This window comes from Empidonax traillii, unplaced genomic scaffold (assembly GCF_003031625.1).
Source record: "Empidonax traillii isolate 1590-97213 ecotype Southwest subspecies unplaced genomic scaffold, ASM303162v1 scaffold311:size671644, whole genome shotgun sequence".
NCBI classification, from domain to species: domain Eukaryota; kingdom Metazoa; phylum Chordata; class Aves; order Passeriformes; family Tyrannidae; genus Empidonax; species Empidonax traillii.
Genome location: NW_020955504.1, coordinates 347,270 through 368,862, shown reverse-complemented (window position 1 = coordinate 368,862; position 21,593 = coordinate 347,270). Strand labels below are relative to the sequence as shown.

The following is a 21,593-nucleotide window of genomic DNA, read 5'->3' as shown; positions in this document are numbered from 1 at the left end:
GAACGAAGAACCGGGGAAGGTCTTTACACCTTCCAGCCTGCGCATTGGATTTTTTAGGTGAGACACAGTGTGCGCGGAACTGAGCCCACCCTTTAATCCTGAGGTTCATCTGCCGGGGCCAAGCGAGCTTGGACGGTGGCAGCGAGGTCCTCAGGATGTAGATGGATTGCCTTACAGGGCTAACGAGCTCCATCTGCCCAGGGAGGGGCCCTGACCGGGAATTGAACCCGGGCCTCGGCGGTGACAGCGCCGTGTCCTTAACCACTAGACCACCAGGGGCTCCCTCAAAGCAGGAGTCTAAAGCACAGGGCTCAGGCCAGACATCCAGCGAGCTTATGAATACCTCCAGCAAGGACTGCTGAGTGGCAGCTGAGGCAAGCACCCATCAGAAGTACCTGAGGGGAGGTGGCTGTAGGTTTGGGGACACTATTGTATTTGGAATTCCTGACCTAGACCACCTGGGGCTTTGGATTTAATACTCCTTTATGGATTTTTCATTTGGGAGCTTGACCCATCATGTCCCCATAAGCGTTTGGCAGCTGTAAGTTCCTGCAGCAGTGAAGCCCAGGACCCAGCACACAACGTGAGAGGAGTTGTCTCCTTTGGCAACTTAAAAAACACTTTCAGCCTAACCAGGCTAAATTCCTTCCTGCTGTTTCAGTTGATTACAGTATTTTTAAAGATAGAATCTGGCAATGGCATCAAAGCTAATGTCCTGAACTTTCAAACAGTCTGCAAGACCTTAAGTAAGTATCCACCAGTGAACACAAAACTACTCGCAGATCTCAGCTCTGTGTGTGGACTTTGGCTGTTCTGCATCCACCAGCAAACGATCAGTCTGTGCCAATTTAATTGCTTGCAGTTCTTAGAGGATATCCTAAACTGTGACCATTATTCAATTATAATTTTCAAGTAGCCCACTTTTGCACCCTGCAGCTAAATGAAACCCAGAAACCAACCATCCAAGCAATGACATAATCCAATACCTCAGGACAAGAAGTTACTCAATCACGACACTAACCTGCAGTCCACTCTCTTTCAAAGGCACACTAAGCTCGTCCTCTTTCATAGAAGGATACACCTTTGGCTTTCTTATGCATTACTTCAAGCACAACTAGCCATAAAAATGTAACATGAACAGAAGATGGAGTGGCTTTCAAACATCACATGGCAAAGAATATCTCAAGTTTTCATTCAGAACTTTCTATATAAAAAGTCCCAGAAAACTATTACTAAGTTGATGACAGTGTGGTCCCTTAAAGATTTAAGCACAGAAAATTTTCAGAGTGCTATTCTATTCATTAAGTAATTGATGCATTTGAGAAGAGGAGAAGGATGTCGACTAAAATGACAAAGTTAATTTGCCTTTTTTAGTTCCTACTAAATATACTGGCCTCTTTACTAAAGACAAGAAGCTCTTATTTCAAATCTTGGGCCAGAGTATCAGAACTTCCTGCAGCCATCTTAGCCCTTCCTATTTCCCTCATTTCTTCCTCCCCTTCTCAAAGAAATAATGAGGCTTTTCCCAAACTGGTGGTACCACTAACGGCAAAAACTGGAAGAAGTTGAACACATATAAATAAATTAAAACGTAAAGAATTTCTAGATAAATTAAAATTAGATATATTTTAGAAGTCAAGTAAAATTGACAGTGGATGCTAACAGTTATCCCTTGGTAAAACCACTGCTGGCATTATTTTCCCATTGAAATTCCCTCAAAAACTTTCAAGGCAACCAGACTTTTAACAACTTAGAATCCCTTTAATGACAGGCTGAACACCGAACATGCAATAAAACGATAAAAGGCATAAAATTTAACAATGAATTTACATGTATACGTTAACTACTACTGGGGCTATTCAAAACATATGTAATGTTTATATCTAGTCTATTATTTCTGGAAAATGGTTTTCCGAAAACACAGGAAATTAAAAGATTTGGTTACAACTAGCATTTAGAAATCTAGATTTGTAGATGGCTCTTTTAGTCTGACAATATAGTCTCTATATTAGAAACAGCAGAATTACTCGATAAGTTACATTATTCACTATTGCTGGAACTGTGCAATAGTGGTTCTTCTGCATGAATGAAAATTGTTAGGTAAGAAGTCTCCCACTGACAATGGTAAGTAATAATTAAAAATGCAAGAAAACGTAAAAGATGAGGGAAGGCTCTACATCTACTCATGTGTGTGCTAAATTTTTTTTTTCTGCACATTTGTAAGAAAATTTTCCATTCCATATCCAATATATTTGGAAATACTTCAATTAACACCCTGATCTCAAAGAAATCAAAAAGCAGATGTTCTTAGCTTTAGTGTTTAAGCAGCTTTGCCTCATTTTCAATGAAAACTCCATCTGGTTTCCACACAGCGTGGTGTATTACTGTAAGATTACATTTTATTACAGGATACGTTCCATCTGAAGGGTTTCTTTATATTTAAAGAAAAAAAGATATAAAGTTATAGAGTTAGTAGAAAAATGCAAGTCCTGTTACTGGTTATATTATATGCTATTATGTGTTAATTATGTAATTATTTATGTATTAAACACACAATGTTGTAGAGAGGGTTGGGAATAATATTTTTCCAGATTTTTTTTTATCATCATACTCATGACATCACATACTTTAATCTAACTTTTAGCTGTATTATTTTAGGATAGTTTTTTCTGGCTTTAGTTCTAGAAATTGAACATACTGGCCTAGGAAAAGCACAAGCATTTCTGCCCCCTTGTGCCCCTGGATACAACAGAAAACTCATTCTTTCGGTATCTCTGTTTTAAATTATAACTGTGTCCATTGCCATTCAACTGCTGTAAGAGACAGTGAAAAGTAAATCAAAATGCTTAGAGAAGAAAACATTTTGTTCCAGCTTTCCCAAAACACAGCGGTAGGATTCAGAATTACAGAATCACAGAGTGGCTGAGGTTGGAAGGGACCTCTGGAAGTCATCTGGTCCAACCCCCTGCTCATGTAGGGACATCTACTTGCCTAGGACTGTGTCCAGGTGGCTTTTGAATATCTCCTACAACGGATATTCCACAGCCTCCCTGGATTATCTGTGCCAAAGTTTGGTCACCCTCACAGCAAAAAAGTGTTTTCTGATGTTCAGATGGAGCTTCCTATGTTTCACTTTTTGCCCACTGCCTCTGGTCTTGTCACCGGGCACCACTGAAACGATCCTGGCTTGATCCTCTTTGTATTACTGTACACTGTATTAATATACACTGATGAGATCCTTCAGAGCCTCCTATCCTCCAGGCTAAGCAGTCCCAGCTCTCTCCAACTTTCTTCTGAAGTGAGGTCCCTTCAGCGTCTGCATGGCCAAGAAGCAGGCATACAAATAAGCACAAAAAAATTTCAATGCTTTCCTGCATGGCAGAATTTCACCTCAAGTTCTCAGTTCCTCTCTCCATCAGCCAGCATAACCAACAAGCAAAGCACTTTAGCACAGTAAAGGGCTTAGGCTGCTCTAAATGTCAGAGATGTCAGCAGCTGTGCCGAGGCAGACCTGAAATCCCTGTGGCCCAACATGGGCCTTGGGAGGTGAATGACAGGAACTGATTGAAAAGATTCTGGCTATGAGAATAAATATGCTTCCTTGTTTTCACACCCACAAAGGAATTTAAAAGTCTAATGCTGAAGAAAGTACTTCTTCTGAGGGAAGGAAATACAAATACAAACTCAAATGCCACTGAAATCACTGAGCCTTAACTAAACATCTTCCTACATTAGGGTTTAGGCACTAGGAACTTCCCGTATTTTTTATTTCTGTTGATGTTGCAGAAACCTTGAACTCCTTTCTTCAATGAAACCTTCCAGCTATAGGTCTTCAATAAACAAAGCTTGACTCCAATGCACATCATAAAAGTGAAAACTGATGGGAAACAGAAGGACGTGGTCCCAATGAGGCATACAAGACAATGGCACAACACGCAGTCCACATAACATTAAAAATTTATTAGGCATGGACCATTTTTACATTTGTCATGTTTAACACTGTCACATGTAACACTTGCTCACTCTTTAAGTATTTTATTAAATTTCAGTTCTTTAAAAGCACTTATTACCTGGGCACTGGGGAGAGGGGCTGCAGTTTCAAGCAGTGGAGGTTCCACTTCCTGTACTGACGGGACTGGATCCATCGCTCCACGGCTTTTACCATGTTCTGGTTTTAAACAAGGAAACAGCACACACCAGCTGCATCATAAATGCTGAACACTAATTTCGAACTATCTCAAGAGTATGTTGAAATAAGTTCTACAGCAAAAGCTAAAAAACCCTTAAAAATTTTTCAATTTCATGGTTTTAAGACAAAATAAAAACCACTGTCATATTGTTTGACCACATTTCAAAAACAAACAACTCCATTAACACGTAAGTGGCAGAAAAAAAGTCTTTAATTAGGCACTTGGAGATTTTATTCCAGTAAGATGGTGAATTACTATTGTTCTTTCACACCATAAAAATAACGGAAGATACTAATTGTTCATTGACTGACTTCCACATTAAATAACAAACTTTTGGACCCTCGATACATCATGACACAAAAGTGTGGACAGATATAATTCATCTTCACTGTCTTACCAGAATAAGTGACATAAGTCTATTGATACAAGTGCTTCTGCCAAGCTTTGCTGTATTCACCAGAATTACAACATTCAACTTTTAATTCACCTTTCTCTGATTAAATGTAACAGGCATTACATTAATCTCATTAAGAGTTGCTATTAAAATGAGAGGCAGGTAAGACGTTCAGAAGAGCAAAACAAAAGTTAAAATCTAAACTGCAAAAGCAGTTTCTAGAGCTTAGAAAGAGCAATAAATCTGCAACCCTAAAGTTACACTAACCTGCATTCTCATTGCTATTGCAAGAGAACCAACAGCATTTTCTGCAGCAGAGTTGTTTTGCTGACTGTAGCTGCGTTTCTCTGTAAAATATAAGTAATGCATTAATAAAAATCACAAAGCTTTTGTGAGGGGGAGCACGTGCATTTCAAAGTTATGCCCAAATAAAAAATTTCTGAGTGCTGCCTTGCAATTTAACAATGTTACTGACAAAATTATAGGTGGCTTATTTAATGCTTCAAATGACATCACCCATGAGGATGGATAGACTGTGAAAATCAGAGAGTAATTGTATGCTCTGAAATATATTACACAGACACACATAAAAAAATTCACACAGCTGTAAGGATTTGAAAAGCTATACATATTCTTAAACAGAACACCTAAATGAACATGGCAAAGACTGTTTTCTTGATACACCTATTACAGCAAGAGAGAACAATGAAATTATCACAAAATGCTATATAGGATTATTAACGAATGGGATTTATAATTTGGAAACAGAATATGTGAATTTTTTTGAGCAGCAACAGTTATCTTCATCAGTGTCACATTAAAAATAGATATTCCGAAAAATCTACACAATTCAGCGCAACTCCAACTTTAGAGGCAGTTATCATTGTTTCTAGTGGCAATATATCAAATAATAATCATACATTAGCTACCCTAACTAAACACATTATTTTGTCATTTTGCTGTGATCCTTCTTCTGGCTTGTTCTTCTGTTATTGTTTATTGATTTTTATCTAGACACAATTTCTCCAAAACTCACATTCTCTGTGGGCATATCAAGGCCCTAGCTGCATTCCGAAGGGCGTAGACATAATTGTAATAAAAAAATAACAACTGTACACTGACAGCTTTAACCTCTCCCCCACAGGGGAACTGAAGTGCAAACCCTGACCTGGTCAAGCTCTCCCTCTACTCACCCCATCTGTACAGGTCATAAAACACTCACGTTGTCTTGCACAATTACCCCTCCCACCCCTCCCACCAAGGGTCCCAGTAGCAGCAAGGCACAGAAAACTCAGACTGGAACCAGCATGTCAGGCAGAGGAGCAAGCACCCCCCCCCCCATCTCACTCTGTCGCATCCATCACTGAGAGAGCAAGAGACCCTCTCTGCAGACACTCTCAGTCTCATTCTGTGTGTTTCCTAATCCTTTCTCAAACTTTCTTGCCAACAGGCACCTACACATCAGTGACAAAGGCAACCAAGCAGAAGGTAACAGTCCTATATTAAACTCCAATTAAGAAAGTGTTGGAAAAATCCTTCTACTTACATTAACACTTGCTATTAAAAAAACAAACAATGAAACAACATAATCTTGTGGAGATGCTCAGCTTTAGATACAGACAGAAGAGTTTTACTGGAACAGTCTACCACAGTTATAAGCTGACTGTTGTTGCTTTGAGACCAGGCTGGGAGAGCTGCCAAAGAGACAAACGAAGTAGGAAAAATGGAGTTTAAAACCCCTTTCAGACAGCTTTGCTTTACAGAGAAATTTTGGCTTTTTTGGTTATTTGGCTTAATATGACTTTTTTATCAGGGCAGAGCTAGCGTGCGTGTAAATACATATCAGAATCAGACAATTCCCTTCAATAAACTACTTCTCTCAGACTGCCTATGCTACACAGTCACCCCACAAATGACTAACCAGGCTTTTACAGGGGTGAAGGCAAAGCTAGAGGTGAAAGTCATGAACACATGGAATTAGCAAGACAATCACAGGACTGCAACAGCTCTCTTAGGATAAATATTCCAGATGGGAGCTGGAATAGCACTCTGCTTTGGACTATGGTCAGATCAGCCACAGACATTGTGATCCCTCCTCTGAATTGTACCCTATTGTGCAGATGGGTGAGAGCCACTGACATGTACGACCTGTCTGCTCATGCAGCTTAGAGTAGAGAAGAGGTGAGGAAATGGCTGAATTTCCTATCAACATACTTAAAAGCATATGGGCTTCGGCTTTCAAGTGACCCCAGAGGAACTGGACATCAAATCCCAAATAATTCTGGCATCCTTAAGTTTTGTTCAGAAAATTATTTTCATTTCTATACATTTATATTTAAAGTATATTCCTGCAAGACACTACCAGCACTTACCTGATTCCAAGATCATTAGTGCAACAGCAGCAGATGTTGCACTCCTAGAAAATTTTGAAATTTTTAAAATATTGCTAGAACATTTTAAAATTGTGATAATTTAAAAATTTTTGCTTGGATTAAAAAAATACTTGAAAAAGAACTTTGTCACTTTGGATTGAGCACTTGTAGCTCTGCTCTCCTGGCTTACATCATTATATTTCCCCAGTTCACCTATGTCCTTGCAAATTTTGAGTGCTTTTAAAACACGCAAGTGTGTTAGACTACATATACACCCATTTAAGATAGAAATCCAACCACCATCTAGCAGGAACTAAAGTTGCTTCATGGCCATTATTGCTTTCAGGCTTCATTTAGCTCCTGTGACCCCACAGATGTTAAGTTGGACATTTCTAAAGCAAGAAAAAATTCAGAACAATTTCCAAGCACCTCAGCCAGATTCCATGAAAGTGAAGAGTCAGTTATAAGACTCAGTTGTTCCTCCAAGGTCATAACTGCTCCACAATGGGCTTTTCACAAACATCTTGCAATTAAACTAAGTGCATTCTTCCTGTCAGACACCTGTGTTTCATGTACCTCTCTAGTAAGCTTTGAGACCAGCATTTTTTAAAGCTGATAAAATGCATTTCTGCTATAATTTTGGAGTTTTTGCTAGGTTCTGACAACATCAAAAGCATAACCATAAAGACAGATAAATATTTGGTAGATAAGTTCTACTTAAATTATATCATTATAAAAATCTCATGCTGCCTTTCAAAAACAAAAACAAAAAACCAAAAACCACAGCTGTGTACTTAACACAGCCCACTGCTACAACTTGAAAAATGCAAAGAAACATGTATGCTCATGCCAAATCTTACATTTCTCGCCTAAAAAAATGAATGTTGCTTTGACATGTAATGCAGTTTTTCTAACAGCACTCTTTCAGGGAAGGGAAACGCTAATATTATCTGGAGTTCTATACAGCAACTAAGGCATGAAGATATTTAAGTCTAAAGACTTAGCATATATTGTAGAACTTTTAGGTCTCCGAAGGCTCAGACTCCCTCTGCAATGGAAGGAGAGAATCAGGTGTCCAAAAGTGGGACTTGCACCAGGCAACATAGCGCTGGGACAGTCCAGTCACTAGTGGTGCCCGCTCAGGTTGCAAGGACTGGCTTATCCCCATCCTGCCAGAACAGACCTGCACCTCCGCTCCAAGTGTGGTGCATAAGAGGTTTCTGCTTAGAAGAATTAAAATGAGTAGGAGAGATTCCCTTTCATTTATTTATTTATAGGTACTACTGCTGTAACATCACTCCCCCTCTTCTCTGCCCCTTGGTCTTTCTCCTCCATTCCTCCTCCATGTAAGACCGTGTTTTATACTAGGGAGGAGGGAGGTGAATCCAAACTCTTTTTTGTAGGAATAATTACTGCAGGAGACATTCTGCCTCTTCTTAGCTATACAGGATTTCTTTACTCCCTCCTGCACCATTCTCTGCAGACAGCTTCATAGCACTTTACAGCTGATGTTTTTTCCCCTTCTTCTCTTTTTCCCATATTCCAGGCGAGACCACAGAAGTAACAGGATAACACACTGTACAAAACAGCACTAAGTAAGAGCTGATGACCCAGAAGTCTTCTCTCTGAAGTCTCTGAATCCATAGGATTATCACTTATTTAACAATCCTGGTATGAAGAATCTGTTCCAACCTTCCTTATCCCACCTGACATGTTTTTTCTATTTATACATCAGAGAAACATGTGTACACAAATACACACCTTTCAGGACGTCCTCCCAAAGATGCAGTTTTTAACCACATTGCATTATCACCAAGATGCCACACACATCTCAGGGACTCACTGTATATCACTTGCAGGAATTGCTATCTTTAATGCCTCTTACCTGACAGCAGGTCATGAGAACAACTGATAATGGTGGTTCCAGGCTTTATCCAGCTCACAGGAACATCATCGGGTTTCATACTGCCAAATACCACCACATCTGCATGACGAAGCTAGGGACACCCCAAAACACCCCCCAGAAACAAAGCAAGCATTTAATGTTAGAAATACTTTAATATGCATCTTGAAGATATTCAGACTTATACAGCAATAGCCTTTTGAGGAAAGCACTTATAGACAACAAGAACAAACAAACAAAAAAAAAGCAAATTGATGGCTTAATTCTTACCCTCCCTGAAATTTAAAAACAATAGCATTTAAAATGAAGTTAGGTAAACAAACTGTGAGATCAGGCGAGTGAGGTCAGAGTCAGCATCAATAATACTTGAAGGGGATTACATCCTTCCAAATAAAAAGTTCTATCGTTGTCCTAAAGTCCAAGATAACTTGGAGCAACTTAAGAAAAAAGAAGGGCTGAATGACAGTAAAAAAGCAATTATAAAGAGTACAGTCAGATTATCAGACAGCAGAAAACCAGGCCAGCTGATGGGAATGCAAGATGACCTGATCTGCAAACATCAATGCTTTTGAAGAATACCAATTAAAACATCTTTTTTCCTTCTCAGTTCACGTTTGCTAATCAGTGCCTGTGATTTACTTCAACCTGGCAAATGTTGGAGCAAAAATGGTTACGACAAAAATTCTCATAACCAAAGTTATAATATAAGTGCCTTTCTTTCCCACCTCCTCTGAAGTAGGGTCCTGTACCAGTTATAAGAATCACCATGAGGTAAGGGACAGCACCAGAGGCACATGTATAAAAGATTCACTATGAAAGCCACAGCACTCTGCTTGAATGCAAAAATTATTTCAGAGATACAGCGATTTTGGTAATATTTTGAACAAATGTAAATTAATTCCAAGTGTAACGAACTCAGTGAGCCTCACAAATTGATTTCTGACTGACAAGCATTCCAGCTTCTTTTTTGGCCAAAAGTGCTCTGACGCAACCCTGCCCAACACTCCTGCCAAGAAAGAACAGCTACAAATCCTGTCAGGATAGCAGGTTTTTGGCAAAGCTGAGCATCCAGGAGGGAAGAAGAGCATAACTGCTGCGGAAAAGGCAGAAAACAAAAAAAAGTTCCATCTTCCCCTCAGAGGATGCAAGGATGGCCTAACCCTCCTTAGAGATCCACATGTGGAAACAAAGCCAAAAGTGTGGGAGAAGATTTACTGGCTTGACAAATGACTAATGCAATGAGTTGATCCAGGCTTCAGTCACAAGTTTCACAACAATCCTGTGATTGCCTGCAAGCAGTCATTCAGCCTTATCCAAATTGCTCACACTCCTGAGTCTGGTGAGAATATCAGCTTACATGCCACTCCTAGAAGGCCACATAAGTCACAATACTTGACCAGCATCAGGTCAAATGATACTGAGAAATCTGCAAGCAAATCTGGATAAAAAGACGCTGCGATGACTTGTATACCAAGAATACTATGCCGAAGGCACACTTATGCTCAGCAAAAGGAGGCAACCTCTGCTGCAACAGTCAACATCAACACAGAGAAAAACAGTGATTTTTCTCAGTTACATGACCACAGCATTTTTTTGGTAAGAAATCACATACTGGAAGTCAGGATGCCTTCCCATGCAAAGCCTCTGGGACAAGGACTAAGAGCTTTGCACACCACTTAGTATTGTGAATTGATGAACCAGTTGAGAGCTGTATGCAACAAGTAATAATTTTGACGAATGTTCAGCCAACATACTTATGACAGAATTGACTCAATGTAACTTTAATGCCAGAAAACAACTGATGGGGCCAAATACTCATCTCTATGACTACTGACCCTAATGTTGAAAAATGTTCTTAACAGCTGAACACAATTATTTTTGCAGCCAATGTTAAAACCGGTTTGGATAGCTAACACTGCACATACCCATAAATTTACCAGAAAACCAGCTGAACCTTTTATCTCATAGCCCTGCACCACCTCCTCCATGAAAAAGGTTGTATCATATGGCAGCAAAACAGTTGTCCTGTGGGTTGAAGAAACACTGATCTCTCAGTCTTCCCCAATGTGATTTCCTTCTCCTTATTTCACAAAGAAAATAATATTTTATGTGCAACAATTGAAAAAGTTCCTGCAGAGTTGATAAAATACATATCACAAACACTTCACAGAAATTGTTTCTCCCTGTGAGCATTTTAAAAAAGTATATCCAGAAACTGGGAGAGCAAGTTCCCTGAAAGCAAAATAGTTGTTTATAGACTTTTGGGTGTCCTTAGAAGATGGCAAGTAAAACCAAAACGCCATCAAGGCATTTTGGTTTCACTTGCAAGAAGCTGTGCCCATGCCTCCTCTGCTGTTTTTTTTTTTTCTCCCTTGCCCTTCTCTCTTTTGATGCCTTTTTAGACACTAAAGCAAGAAGCAAGCCTTGGGATGCATGTGCAGAGTTATCTCCAACCAATCCCAGACATTAGAGATGGAAAAGTCCTATGAAATCATCACATTCAACCTCCCTAGCAAATGCACCGCACAGTCCCTGGACAGAGGACACATCTGACAGGAACTAGATGCTACAGGCATCTGATCAAGGAGATACAGCCAGAAGGTCAAGGAGATACCCACCAGGGAGAACACATGGCTGCCTGCCCCACGCTCCCTGGACAGCAAGGCTGTGTCCCACCAGACTGGCTAGAGGAAGGAATGACAAGCATCATGCCAAACCCTCCTTAATGTGCTAGGCAATAGGCTGAAGACAAAGTAAGCCAACAGTCCAGTAGTATCTTGCCTTCTCACCGGTAAATATTTTTTCAGTTGGGAATAGTTGTGCCAACAAATAATCTGAAACCTTGTCTCATAACAAAACATGATTCTCTCCACCAAGATTTAAGTAGAAGCAGATTAAGAAGCCCCACCCATTCCCAAGACAGAACACCAAATGTTAAAACAACAATACAGACTTTCCAGCCAAGTATTTAATGATAATGGTACAAAGTAGCTGTCTATTACAGATAATGGAAGCTCCATTTTGCTGTGAAGTTCTGCATAAAAATTTCATTTTCCCATAGTTAAAAGTGACTGCTACAAAGGCCATTTTTAAATACATGATTGAACAAAATAAAAATTGAAATTAGTATTTGAAATGTAAAAGCCCTCGTTTCCTGGGTATGAAGCTATGGCATATAAAATTTAAGAGATGGGATGAGGAACAGGAACCTGATTAAAAGTTTTTTCACAACTCTCTTTAGCAAAAAAATCTTTATGCACATCAGTTTAGGGATCAGGTTCCAATTCAATCACAGCAACGCTACTTCCTGAAATTTTGAAAATTTTATAAGTCAGTGACTAGTTTCAGGTACTATTTTCACTAAGGTATGTTCTCCTTATGTGATTTCTTCTAGCTCTGTCTCAGGAAGTTCAGAGTTTGCAAATCATTAGTAACCAAGTAGAACAACTATCATGGTCTGCTCTGATCACTCCCACCAGGTCAGACTCCTCAAGGATGAGCAAGGGCAAGCAGCCACCAGCTCCCTGCTACCACCTTCTTGCCCAGACACTGACCACCCTTTCCCTACCACATCAGCCTGAATGCACTTGCTCTACACAGTGCACATGAAAATCAAGTTCACATCTCTACAGTGGGCTCAAGCCTACTGCTTTAGCAGCTGTTCCTCTAGCTTACAGACAGGGGGATAAATTTCAAAATTACAAGGAACAGAGGTGATGTGCATAAAATGTTGAAGTAGAAATACTTTGTCTACATCATCATCACTAGAAACTCTCATGCAGCTTCCCTCTCCTCTCCTCTTATGGGATCCATATACCAGGTCTCATGTTCTTTCACGCTTACAATATGAAATGCATTTTTCTGCTCGTATCAAGACTCTTGCTCTTATCAAGACAGCAAAAGCAGGATAGTAAATGGCTAAGAGATGTCTAAGAGTTTGAAACTTAAGCGTTGGCTGTAAAGAAAAGTAGACTGTGGCCAAAAGTTCTTTTTCAAGTTGGAAAGGAACTTCCCATTCAGCACTTCAGCTGAACCACTCTCATACTCCTCAACCAGGCTTTTGCAAGCAACTTTTATATTCCGAATTATACCTATATAGAAAAAAATTTCAGTTTTTTTACAATAAAATTGTAGGATAGCAGCTCTCTTATATCAGGCATGATGTGGTTCACATATGGGCTACATTAAAGATGACATGCCGAAATAATGACTGACTGAATTTAGATGACTGAAACAAAACTGTTTTCTTACAAGTACTAAGTATTGCCCATGTTTTGACAAGGAAATAATCTGTATTTTTCAATATGAATCTACTTGATAACCTCCTTTCAAACTTGAAAGCATAATTCTATCATAATAAGGGATTAAGCAAATCCATTCCCATTCTTCACCTGTAATTCTGAATCGACTTTTGGGTAGTCCCATTTTAACATTACAAGGGAGATGTTCCTGAAAGTATCTCACTAGGGCATTCTTAAGCACAACGCAGAATGTACTTTGAAGAGTTATCTACACAAAGCTTAACAGATAGATAACATCTTAACAATTTCCACCAAAAATGCTTACGTCTGTATCTTCATAATTTCTTTTACATTGAACGTATCAATGGCAAAAGAACAATGTTTCCTCATGGCAACTAATGCACAGATGTGTCAGAACCTTCTGAAATGTTTTCTTTCCTTCGTAATTTTATTTGAAAAGCCAGGAAGCTCAAGAGTGCTGAAGGACATGGCTCAGCTGTGCCATGATGATTATTTTTAAGAAATGAAGTCAAGCAAACCTGAAATGGAACAAAAAGAAATATTAACCTGTTCACTTTAACAAAACATGAAGTGAGGAGCAAAAAGAACATTTAAAGTGGGTCCACTATTCATTCCTCTCAAAGCAAGGAAATGAAAAGTACTGTTACTTATTTCATTCCCTTTTCCTGCCATGGGACAGAAAAGACTTGCCTTAAAGGAGCACATTAAGTCAGATGGTAGATGGCATTATGCTATTTGCCAGAAGAGCTATCCCTACATTGTTAGACTTTTCCTAAGGTGGACTAAAACATACCTTCTTCTTGATTATTGTCAAAATATTTTTGCAAAAGTGCATGTAAGCAATAAAGAAAGGCATTACATCATTAAGGTCAGGGTTAGTGCTTCAGTGCAAACTGGCCTGGCCAATGGATTAATACAAATGATATACATCTACCCTTAAGATAAAATGTTCCTTTCCTGTTATACATTGTGAAACAAATGCACACCATTGAAAAGTTTATGCTCTTTGTAAGTTCATCCCTCACTTCATAAATTAAGTTTTTATGCTACCACTGGTAGTACCTCCAAACAACAGCACACAGACTGCTACTGTAGAGGCATCGTATTGAGAGAAAGGAGAAGTTAGCATATGTGCAGGAAAAACAAAACATGAATTAATTCTTCCAAATCTTGGAAAAGACTCAACATTGACTAACATCTTTTCTTACTTGAAATTCAAATAAAAAAAAACCCTCATGAGAAGAAACCTTGTGAACCTTTTAAACTGTCTTTATTTAATTGGCATTTTAAACTAGCAGAAGAATATGATGTTATCCAAAAACATTGTACTTCAAATACAGGTTGCCACGAGACAGCAGTACCTCATTGTTCAGTAGGAAACCTGTGCTCAGTTTCTGACTCTGCAGCTTCTCGGAATATGAAACAGGATCGTTTTCCCTGAACGCCTTAGATTTTATCAAGGAGCTAGAGTTAACTATCAGAGTACATCCAGACAGATTCAGCAGTGCTCTGGGGATTACTGGTGACATGCTGCTCCAGGCTTGCAGGCAAGGAAGAGGAAAGCAGGTTTCCCCTGAGCTCTGCTGATTAGTCCCACAGGCAAAGCACAAACTCCTTTACTGCCAAAAGTTAAAATAAACCTGGGAAGACTGATGTGCAAAGCCTCAAACTTAGGCCTCTCATTCTGTTTTCCATCAGTGACCTGCTGCAAAAGGTAAGCTATGGGGAATGCCAAAAAGCAAAGCATGATTATGGGAAAGCACATGGATGGAAGGAAACAGATTTCTCTCCAGCTATAGACAGCACTGCACAAGCAGCTATGGGCTCAATCCAAATTTTTTGCTGTGAACCAGTGGAAACACCTCTGGCCACCCTGTCACCATCCAGCCCAAAGCAGTCCTCTAGCACAACCCCAAGCAACAAGAAATAACTGAAGAATGAGAGACGGCAAGGATCAAGTTCACAGCGCTCCGTCTCCAACAGAGGCATATGTTTCCTAAGTGCTGTCAGTCACTTAAAGCCCAGAGCTGAGACAAGCCTGACAAAAACACACGCAGCTGTAAAAACAAGAGTTTGCCAGAGAACTTTCTATCACAGCTGCTCAAATTTATTTCCTCCTCCTGTCCTTGCCTCCAAAGCCTGGAGGTGTGACACAATCATTTTGCCTTGGCTGCCACCCTGTGGTACGAGCTGTCAAATACTAGAGCTGTCCCCGGCACCTCACCCCTACAGCCACTGGCAACCAGGCCCTGGAGTAATGTGCACTCCCACAGCCAGTATCTGAAGCCCGCTGCACATGCCCCAGGGACAACGCATTTGGGACTAAGGAACAAACTGAGAAGTCTGACAGGAAGTCATACCAACTTCTAAGCTGTGGCTAAGAGCTCTGCAAAAAGCAACCGAGGAGACTATGTAAATGAAATCCTTCAGTTTAAGGTTCCTGAATTTCTTGGAATCCTTTTACAGTTCTCTTCAAAGATAAAGACTGGAATCTTCCTTGTCCCAAAAGATGCAGTATTTGCAAACCTTTAAGGCACAAATTCAATGGCAGTAATTTCACACAGATGACAGTATCACAGGACAAGAAGAAAGAGGGCATTTCTCTTGGAGAAAGTAAAAGGGAGAGAGCTAACACTTCTTTCTCTAACAGCTCCTTGTGTAAAATAACGAAATTACAGCAGCTGCTGTTACATGTAAGATTCACAGAATCAAAGAATCAATTAGGCTGGAAAAGACCCGAGATCATCGAACCCAAGCTATGATAGAACACCACCATTTCAACTAGATCATGGCATTAAGTACCATGTCCAGTCTTTCTTTAAACACCTCCCTAGCCAGTCCATTCCAATGTCTAATCATCTTTTCTGTGAAGAACTTCTTCCTAATGTCCAACCTAAATGTTCCCAAGTGCAGCTTAAGACTGTGTCTTCTTATCCTCTCACTAGTTGCCTGGGAGAAGAGGATGATCCCCATCTGGCTACAACCTCCTTTCAGGTAGTTACAGAGAGTGTTAAGGTCACCGCTAAGACCCCTCTTCTCCAGACTTAACACTCCCAGCTACCTCAGCCACTACTCATAAGACTTGTGCTCCAGATTCTTCAACAGCTTCACTGCCCTTCTCTGAACTCTGGTAGAGGGTAGAGGCCAGTGTTTGCACCATTTCTGAGAAAGCAGGAAGGAGAAAAGATCCTAACCCACATTGGTTACCAGCAAGACCCATTGCCACCTGTGACTGCTGCCAGGGATGCTCGGATAGTGGGGATGCATGATGACCCTGAGCAGCCAGAAGAGCACTCACCTCATTCTGCAGCTGTGGGGCTTTCCACAGGCAGCTGACAATCGCTGCTCCCTCCCTCTGCAGCATGCTCTGCAGGGCAGCACCGACTGCCCCATTGGCTCCCACCAGCAGCACCGTCTTTCCACCTGCATGACACAAGGCAAGCTGTTCAGCCACCCTCAACTGCAAAGGCATAAGCACCAGGCTCCACCGGGCACAGAACTGGAGCAGCTACATGGACCTCCACTCTGAGCAGGCCACTCACTGCCGAAACCCTCCAGAAGTGCCAGCAAAGCGGCTCACAACAGGACAGCACTGTGTGCCTGCACAACCACAGCAGCTGTGCCAGCACAGCAAGTCTTTTGGAGCCTGTGCAGTGACACAAACCACAGGTTTTAAGTTGTTTCCTGGTAACCCTCCAACTCCTTCTAGTAAGCAAATACTGCTCTTCTGGCTTTCTGGTATTTTGCACAAATCCTTTCATTCTCAGTTGTTACTAAGTATATTTGACCTCCTGTTTACAGTTCTGTTACAGAAATCCTCATTTCAACAATTACAAATTGTTGGCAGGCAACTTCTGAAACAGTGCTTTAAACTAACAGCGTCTTCACCCACTGTAAACCTGCTTGTTTAAATCTGCCATTTCAGTGACAGCACTTACACAACAACACCCAAACCAAAAGATTAGCCCGGCGGCAATTTACAGGCAGACCTGAGTTTCCCCAACTGTTCACACTAATCAAAACTGTCAAGTGAAATCCCCAAGTAACGTTTATATTTTTCATTTGGAAGACTTGTATGTCTTGTGTGGCTTTAGTGAGATTAAATCTGTTGATGGTAGCTAATCCCTACCTAATATCTAAAATCTGTAGGAACGAGACCCATTTCTGCAAATGCTACCTTCAGATCTCACTGAGGCTCCTCACTAGCAGGAGACATATGTCAGGTGGGAATCCAACACAAACTAGAAAACACAACAAGCCAGATTATATTTGACTCCCAGTAAGGATTAAAACTGAGAAAAACAATTATGCTAAAATTCATTCTTGTTTACGATAGAAGTACTCACCTAGATTTTCAAGAAGCTCCATCACAGCACACACTGTAGGAGGAACTAGACAATCACAGACATCGCCACGTACCAAGTGTCCTAGGTTTACACTGGATAATCTGCAGTGGAAAAATATAGCAATTTAACAAAAAAGAAGTTTGTGCAACATAAATCTGTAGTAATGCTTGTAACATGGCTAACAGCTAATCCCAAGGGCAAACATATCTCATAAAAGCAAATCCTTTGATAGTCATGTACTGCAGCTAATTTGTATCATCCCACATCCCATTTAGACAAACACTGAGTCTCAAGAGAGGTCGGGAAAGGGATCTGTAAGTTTGAATAAGTAACACGATCCCACGATACATAGGCAGTTCTTTACTTGTCATGATAGGCTACCGATGGTCCATTGGGCCAAAACACCTCCGTGGCTGCAGCGAGACCAGATCAGCGCTGCCAAAGCCAAGCCAGGGGCAGCACATCCTTCTGGGCTCAGGTTGGCTCAGTATGGGCAACTCAAGTGTTTCCACACTGCACTGCATTCTCTCTCAAACACAAGGATGCTCCAAATTTTCCATTTTCTGCACCTCCAGATAACGGAAAGCTAACTAATTTGCCAGATTTTCAGATCTTTTTTCCTGGCATTAAAAAAAAAAAGTGAAAGGGATAAAAAAAATCTGATAATAGCCTGCAGTTGAGAGCAGTAAGGCTGCAAGAGCAGCAAAAATGGTAACTCAGACACCTAAATTACACCACTGGTCTTTTCAGAGAGAGACACTACTTGGAAAGTTGTGTTAATGGGTCCAAACTATGGCCTACTCTCTCACTATGAGAGAGTGCTGTAAGGAAGTAAAAACCTTCTCTGTAATTTTTTCATCAATCCTTCTTTTGAGAATTCAGCACTTTGTGACTGCCATTTTCATTACTGAAGTACTGAAATACCTTAAGTATCATCAGTAAATCACAACTTGAGTTTTTATTTTTTTGAAAAGACCATGTCCTGAATATACATTATGTAAAGATTAAAAAGATAATGATCATAATTACTTCAGCAGAAGACTTCTCATTGATTCAGAGGCATCTTTTATCACTGCTCAATAGCACAGCTAGACACATTAACTGAGCAATCCACTAATGATAAGCACAGGGGAAAATTGATTTTACAGAACCATCAGCCTTGTGTCTGCTAATATTATTTCTCAGTGCTTCACTTACCCATCCACGTCCTTCTCTGGTTTCACAGCATTTAATACCTTACTGCTATATAAGCTTTCTGGGAGGTCAAGTGCAAGGCCCTGCACGTTAGGATCCTCATTAAGTCTCAAGATTTCACTGACAATCTAGGAAGTTAATAAAAAGGATTAAAAATCAGAACAACAGTTAAAAGGAGAATCTAGTTAGAAGGGAGTAAAAATCTGTATTTTTTTAAAAATTACTTGACGGCCACCTTTGCTTCCCTTGCATATTACTGCAACTTCTAAATGAAAAGGCAAAAACCTGCTTTCCTCGGTTTATATTTCCACGGTTTACCAAATTACCTGACTCTACTCTAAACATCTTGCAAAATAAACACAAATTATGTGACATTATGCTGCCAAATGCATTTGCTCTTTCACCATTCCAAATCTCAGCAAAAGCTCATCACTGTAACGGCCTCAGAAGATGTTTTAGAAACAAGACACCTTCATTAAAAAGTAGTTCAAAATTGGACCAGATTATGTCCCAAAACAGAACATGGACAAAAAGTTGTAACACTAGAAAAAACAATTATACATAGGAAAATTAATTTTATTAAACCAGCATATATCATTACCAATTTTCCTTCTCAAAACACCCTTATCCTAAGAGCTGACAATTGCCTGGTGAAGAACTGTTCTGTTGAAAAGGTACTGCATAAAAGTTTAAGAATTTCAAATACTGAACCAGATGCAAGTTCAAGTGGTTTATAATTGGTCATATTTGACATCTGAGACTGTACTATTTTTCCTTGATTATTTACCCTCTAAAGTGTATCGTGGTCCATAGTGATATATGCTATTCTGCTGTGACCAGGAAGAATACAATGGAATAAAACATGCCAAAGTTCTCAGGTGAGAAATTTCGTGTAAACATGTCTTCCCATCATATATATATAAAATCAGTGTGCAATCATCACAAAACTGCATAATTGAATTGGATTAATATCCAATAGAAAATAAATGGATTTTTTTTCCTTAACTAATACTAAGCCTTCTTAAAATGCTTTTCTTGTCAACTATTCGATATAATTGTGAACTCTATTAACCAAACATGTGATATGTAATCAATATTAAGCCAGGGGAATTTGGTGGGAGATAGATCTGCAACTCTGAACCAAGTAAATGTGCTACTCCCATGCTAAACAAAGATTATACAAGCATGTCAGTGGTATAGAAATGCCTCTTTAGTTGCTGACTCCTGAGGCAAAGAGAGGTGTACACATTAAGGTCCTGTGCCATTTGACAGCAACAGGGCTGGTATACATTGCAATGGAAAGGATGAGTGTATATACCAGAATATGGATCTGAAAACACCCATGTTTTACTTAAAAAAATCCCTATATGCTACAAAATGTAGCAACTAAAACTTCAAATTATATTTTCACTTCCTGGGAAAATAATTCAGTTTTCCAATTTAATTGCATCTTTAATTCAGCGTTCCATCATCACAGCATATAAATGACTTATAACTCATGCAGGATAAAGCAATTTTACATTAGCTTGCCTTTACTGTACGCACACAGTACCTCCTTCCCACCTACCTTCCCACACCAGGCAACACAAGCTTGTGAATATTAACATGAAAAAACTTTGTCATAGTAAGCGAGAGAGTAAGCAAACCATTACAAATTTTATTGAATGTAACTTACTTCAAATAACAAAAAGACACCAATTTTCTCTTTAAATATACAGCTCAATCACTCTTTAGGATATTACTTCAAAGTAACAGCAAATACTGCTGCATAATCAGTATATTTTACCTGTTTCCTACTGTGTTATTCAGCAGATAAAACACATTTACCAACAATAAAGTGTATTTGTTCTTCATTTCAAAAGCTCATTCTTAAAATGGATATCTCACTATCCATAATCTACAAAACTTCACAGTATATTACTCTCAATATACCTAGAAGCAGTTCTTGAGATTACACTGCAAGCCAGTAACATTTTAAAAACAAAGTGTATAGAATACAAAATAATACACAAGACTCCCAAACTGCAGGATTATCAAACTTGCCAAGCATAAGGAGGCCAGGTGGAAACAGTGGCATCTTTTTCTATACATTCCTTCACTAGTTTTACTTTCAGATGGTTTGCTATATTTAAAACATACTTGATATTAAGTGCTGTGCCTTCAACAAGGTAAAGAATTCAGTCCTCTAGTGATTTGGGGTGGATGTTTGTTTTTAACACATACTTAAATATTAAAACACTAATAAACAGACAACTTCAGCTCCTTCCCCGCTGCCCTCCTCTTCCCCCCCCCAAAATAAAAAAGTCCATTAATCTTTAATTTCCCTGAATAACTTCGGCAAGAACTAGGTACAGTCACAAGAGTAACTGCAGGAGACAGGATATGCATGCTAGTATGAGGGGATGCTGTAGTTAAACACCAGACACAAAACCAAAACGTTACTCTATGGATTCTGCCCCAGCTTGCCAGGGGACAGAAGACAAACCCATTAATTTTTTTCCCCACTCTTGCCAGTGAGGGAGATAATACTTGTTATCTGAACTAAGGCAATCGCAAACCTAATTTGAGTTAACGGAGGTCAGTCAAAGTAATAATTAGTGTCAGCAATAAATACAAGTTTATGACAAAAGCGAAGAAGGAAGAGTCCTTCAGGTATTTCAGTTACCTCATCCTTGCTGCAGCCTTCAGGGAGACAGACGTGAATAATGCGTAGACCAACCTTTCGAAAGAAAATGCTTAAAATTACCAAAGGCAAGTAGCTCATGGTTAATAACACATGTATCGGCTGAAGCTTACCTCTTTGGCAAAGTTCTTGTTTGCTTCTTGAATCAAATGATCATTATGTGCCTTGGGGAACAAAAGAGAAACCAAGTTTTAAAATGATACATTAAAAAATGTGAGTACACTAATGCACATGTCTATGCAAAAAACA

At 39.6% G+C, this 21,593-nt stretch overlaps 1 protein-coding gene across 1 annotated transcript in view; it reads right to left on the bottom strand.

The window, feature by feature from the left end:
- MTHFD1L (methylenetetrahydrofolate dehydrogenase (NADP+ dependent) 1 like) overlaps window positions 1-18,769 on the bottom strand; it is a 143,325-nt gene extending 124,556 nt beyond the window's left edge. The window contains exons 1-6 of the mRNA XM_027891172.1: window positions 18,665-18,769; window positions 17,468-17,568; window positions 16,420-16,544; window positions 8,842-8,953; window positions 4,852-4,931; window positions 4,071-4,168 (exon numbers count right to left, since the gene is read on the bottom strand). Coding sequence (XP_027746973.1) covers window positions 4,071-4,168; window positions 4,852-4,931; window positions 8,842-8,953; window positions 16,420-16,544; window positions 17,468-17,489 — 437 coding nt within the window. The 5' untranslated portion in view covers window positions 17,490-17,568; window positions 18,665-18,769. The remainder of the gene's footprint in view (window positions 1-4,070; window positions 4,169-4,851; window positions 4,932-8,841; window positions 8,954-16,419; window positions 16,545-17,467; window positions 17,569-18,664) is intronic.
- Window positions 18,770-21,593: the final 2,824 nt, after the last annotated feature.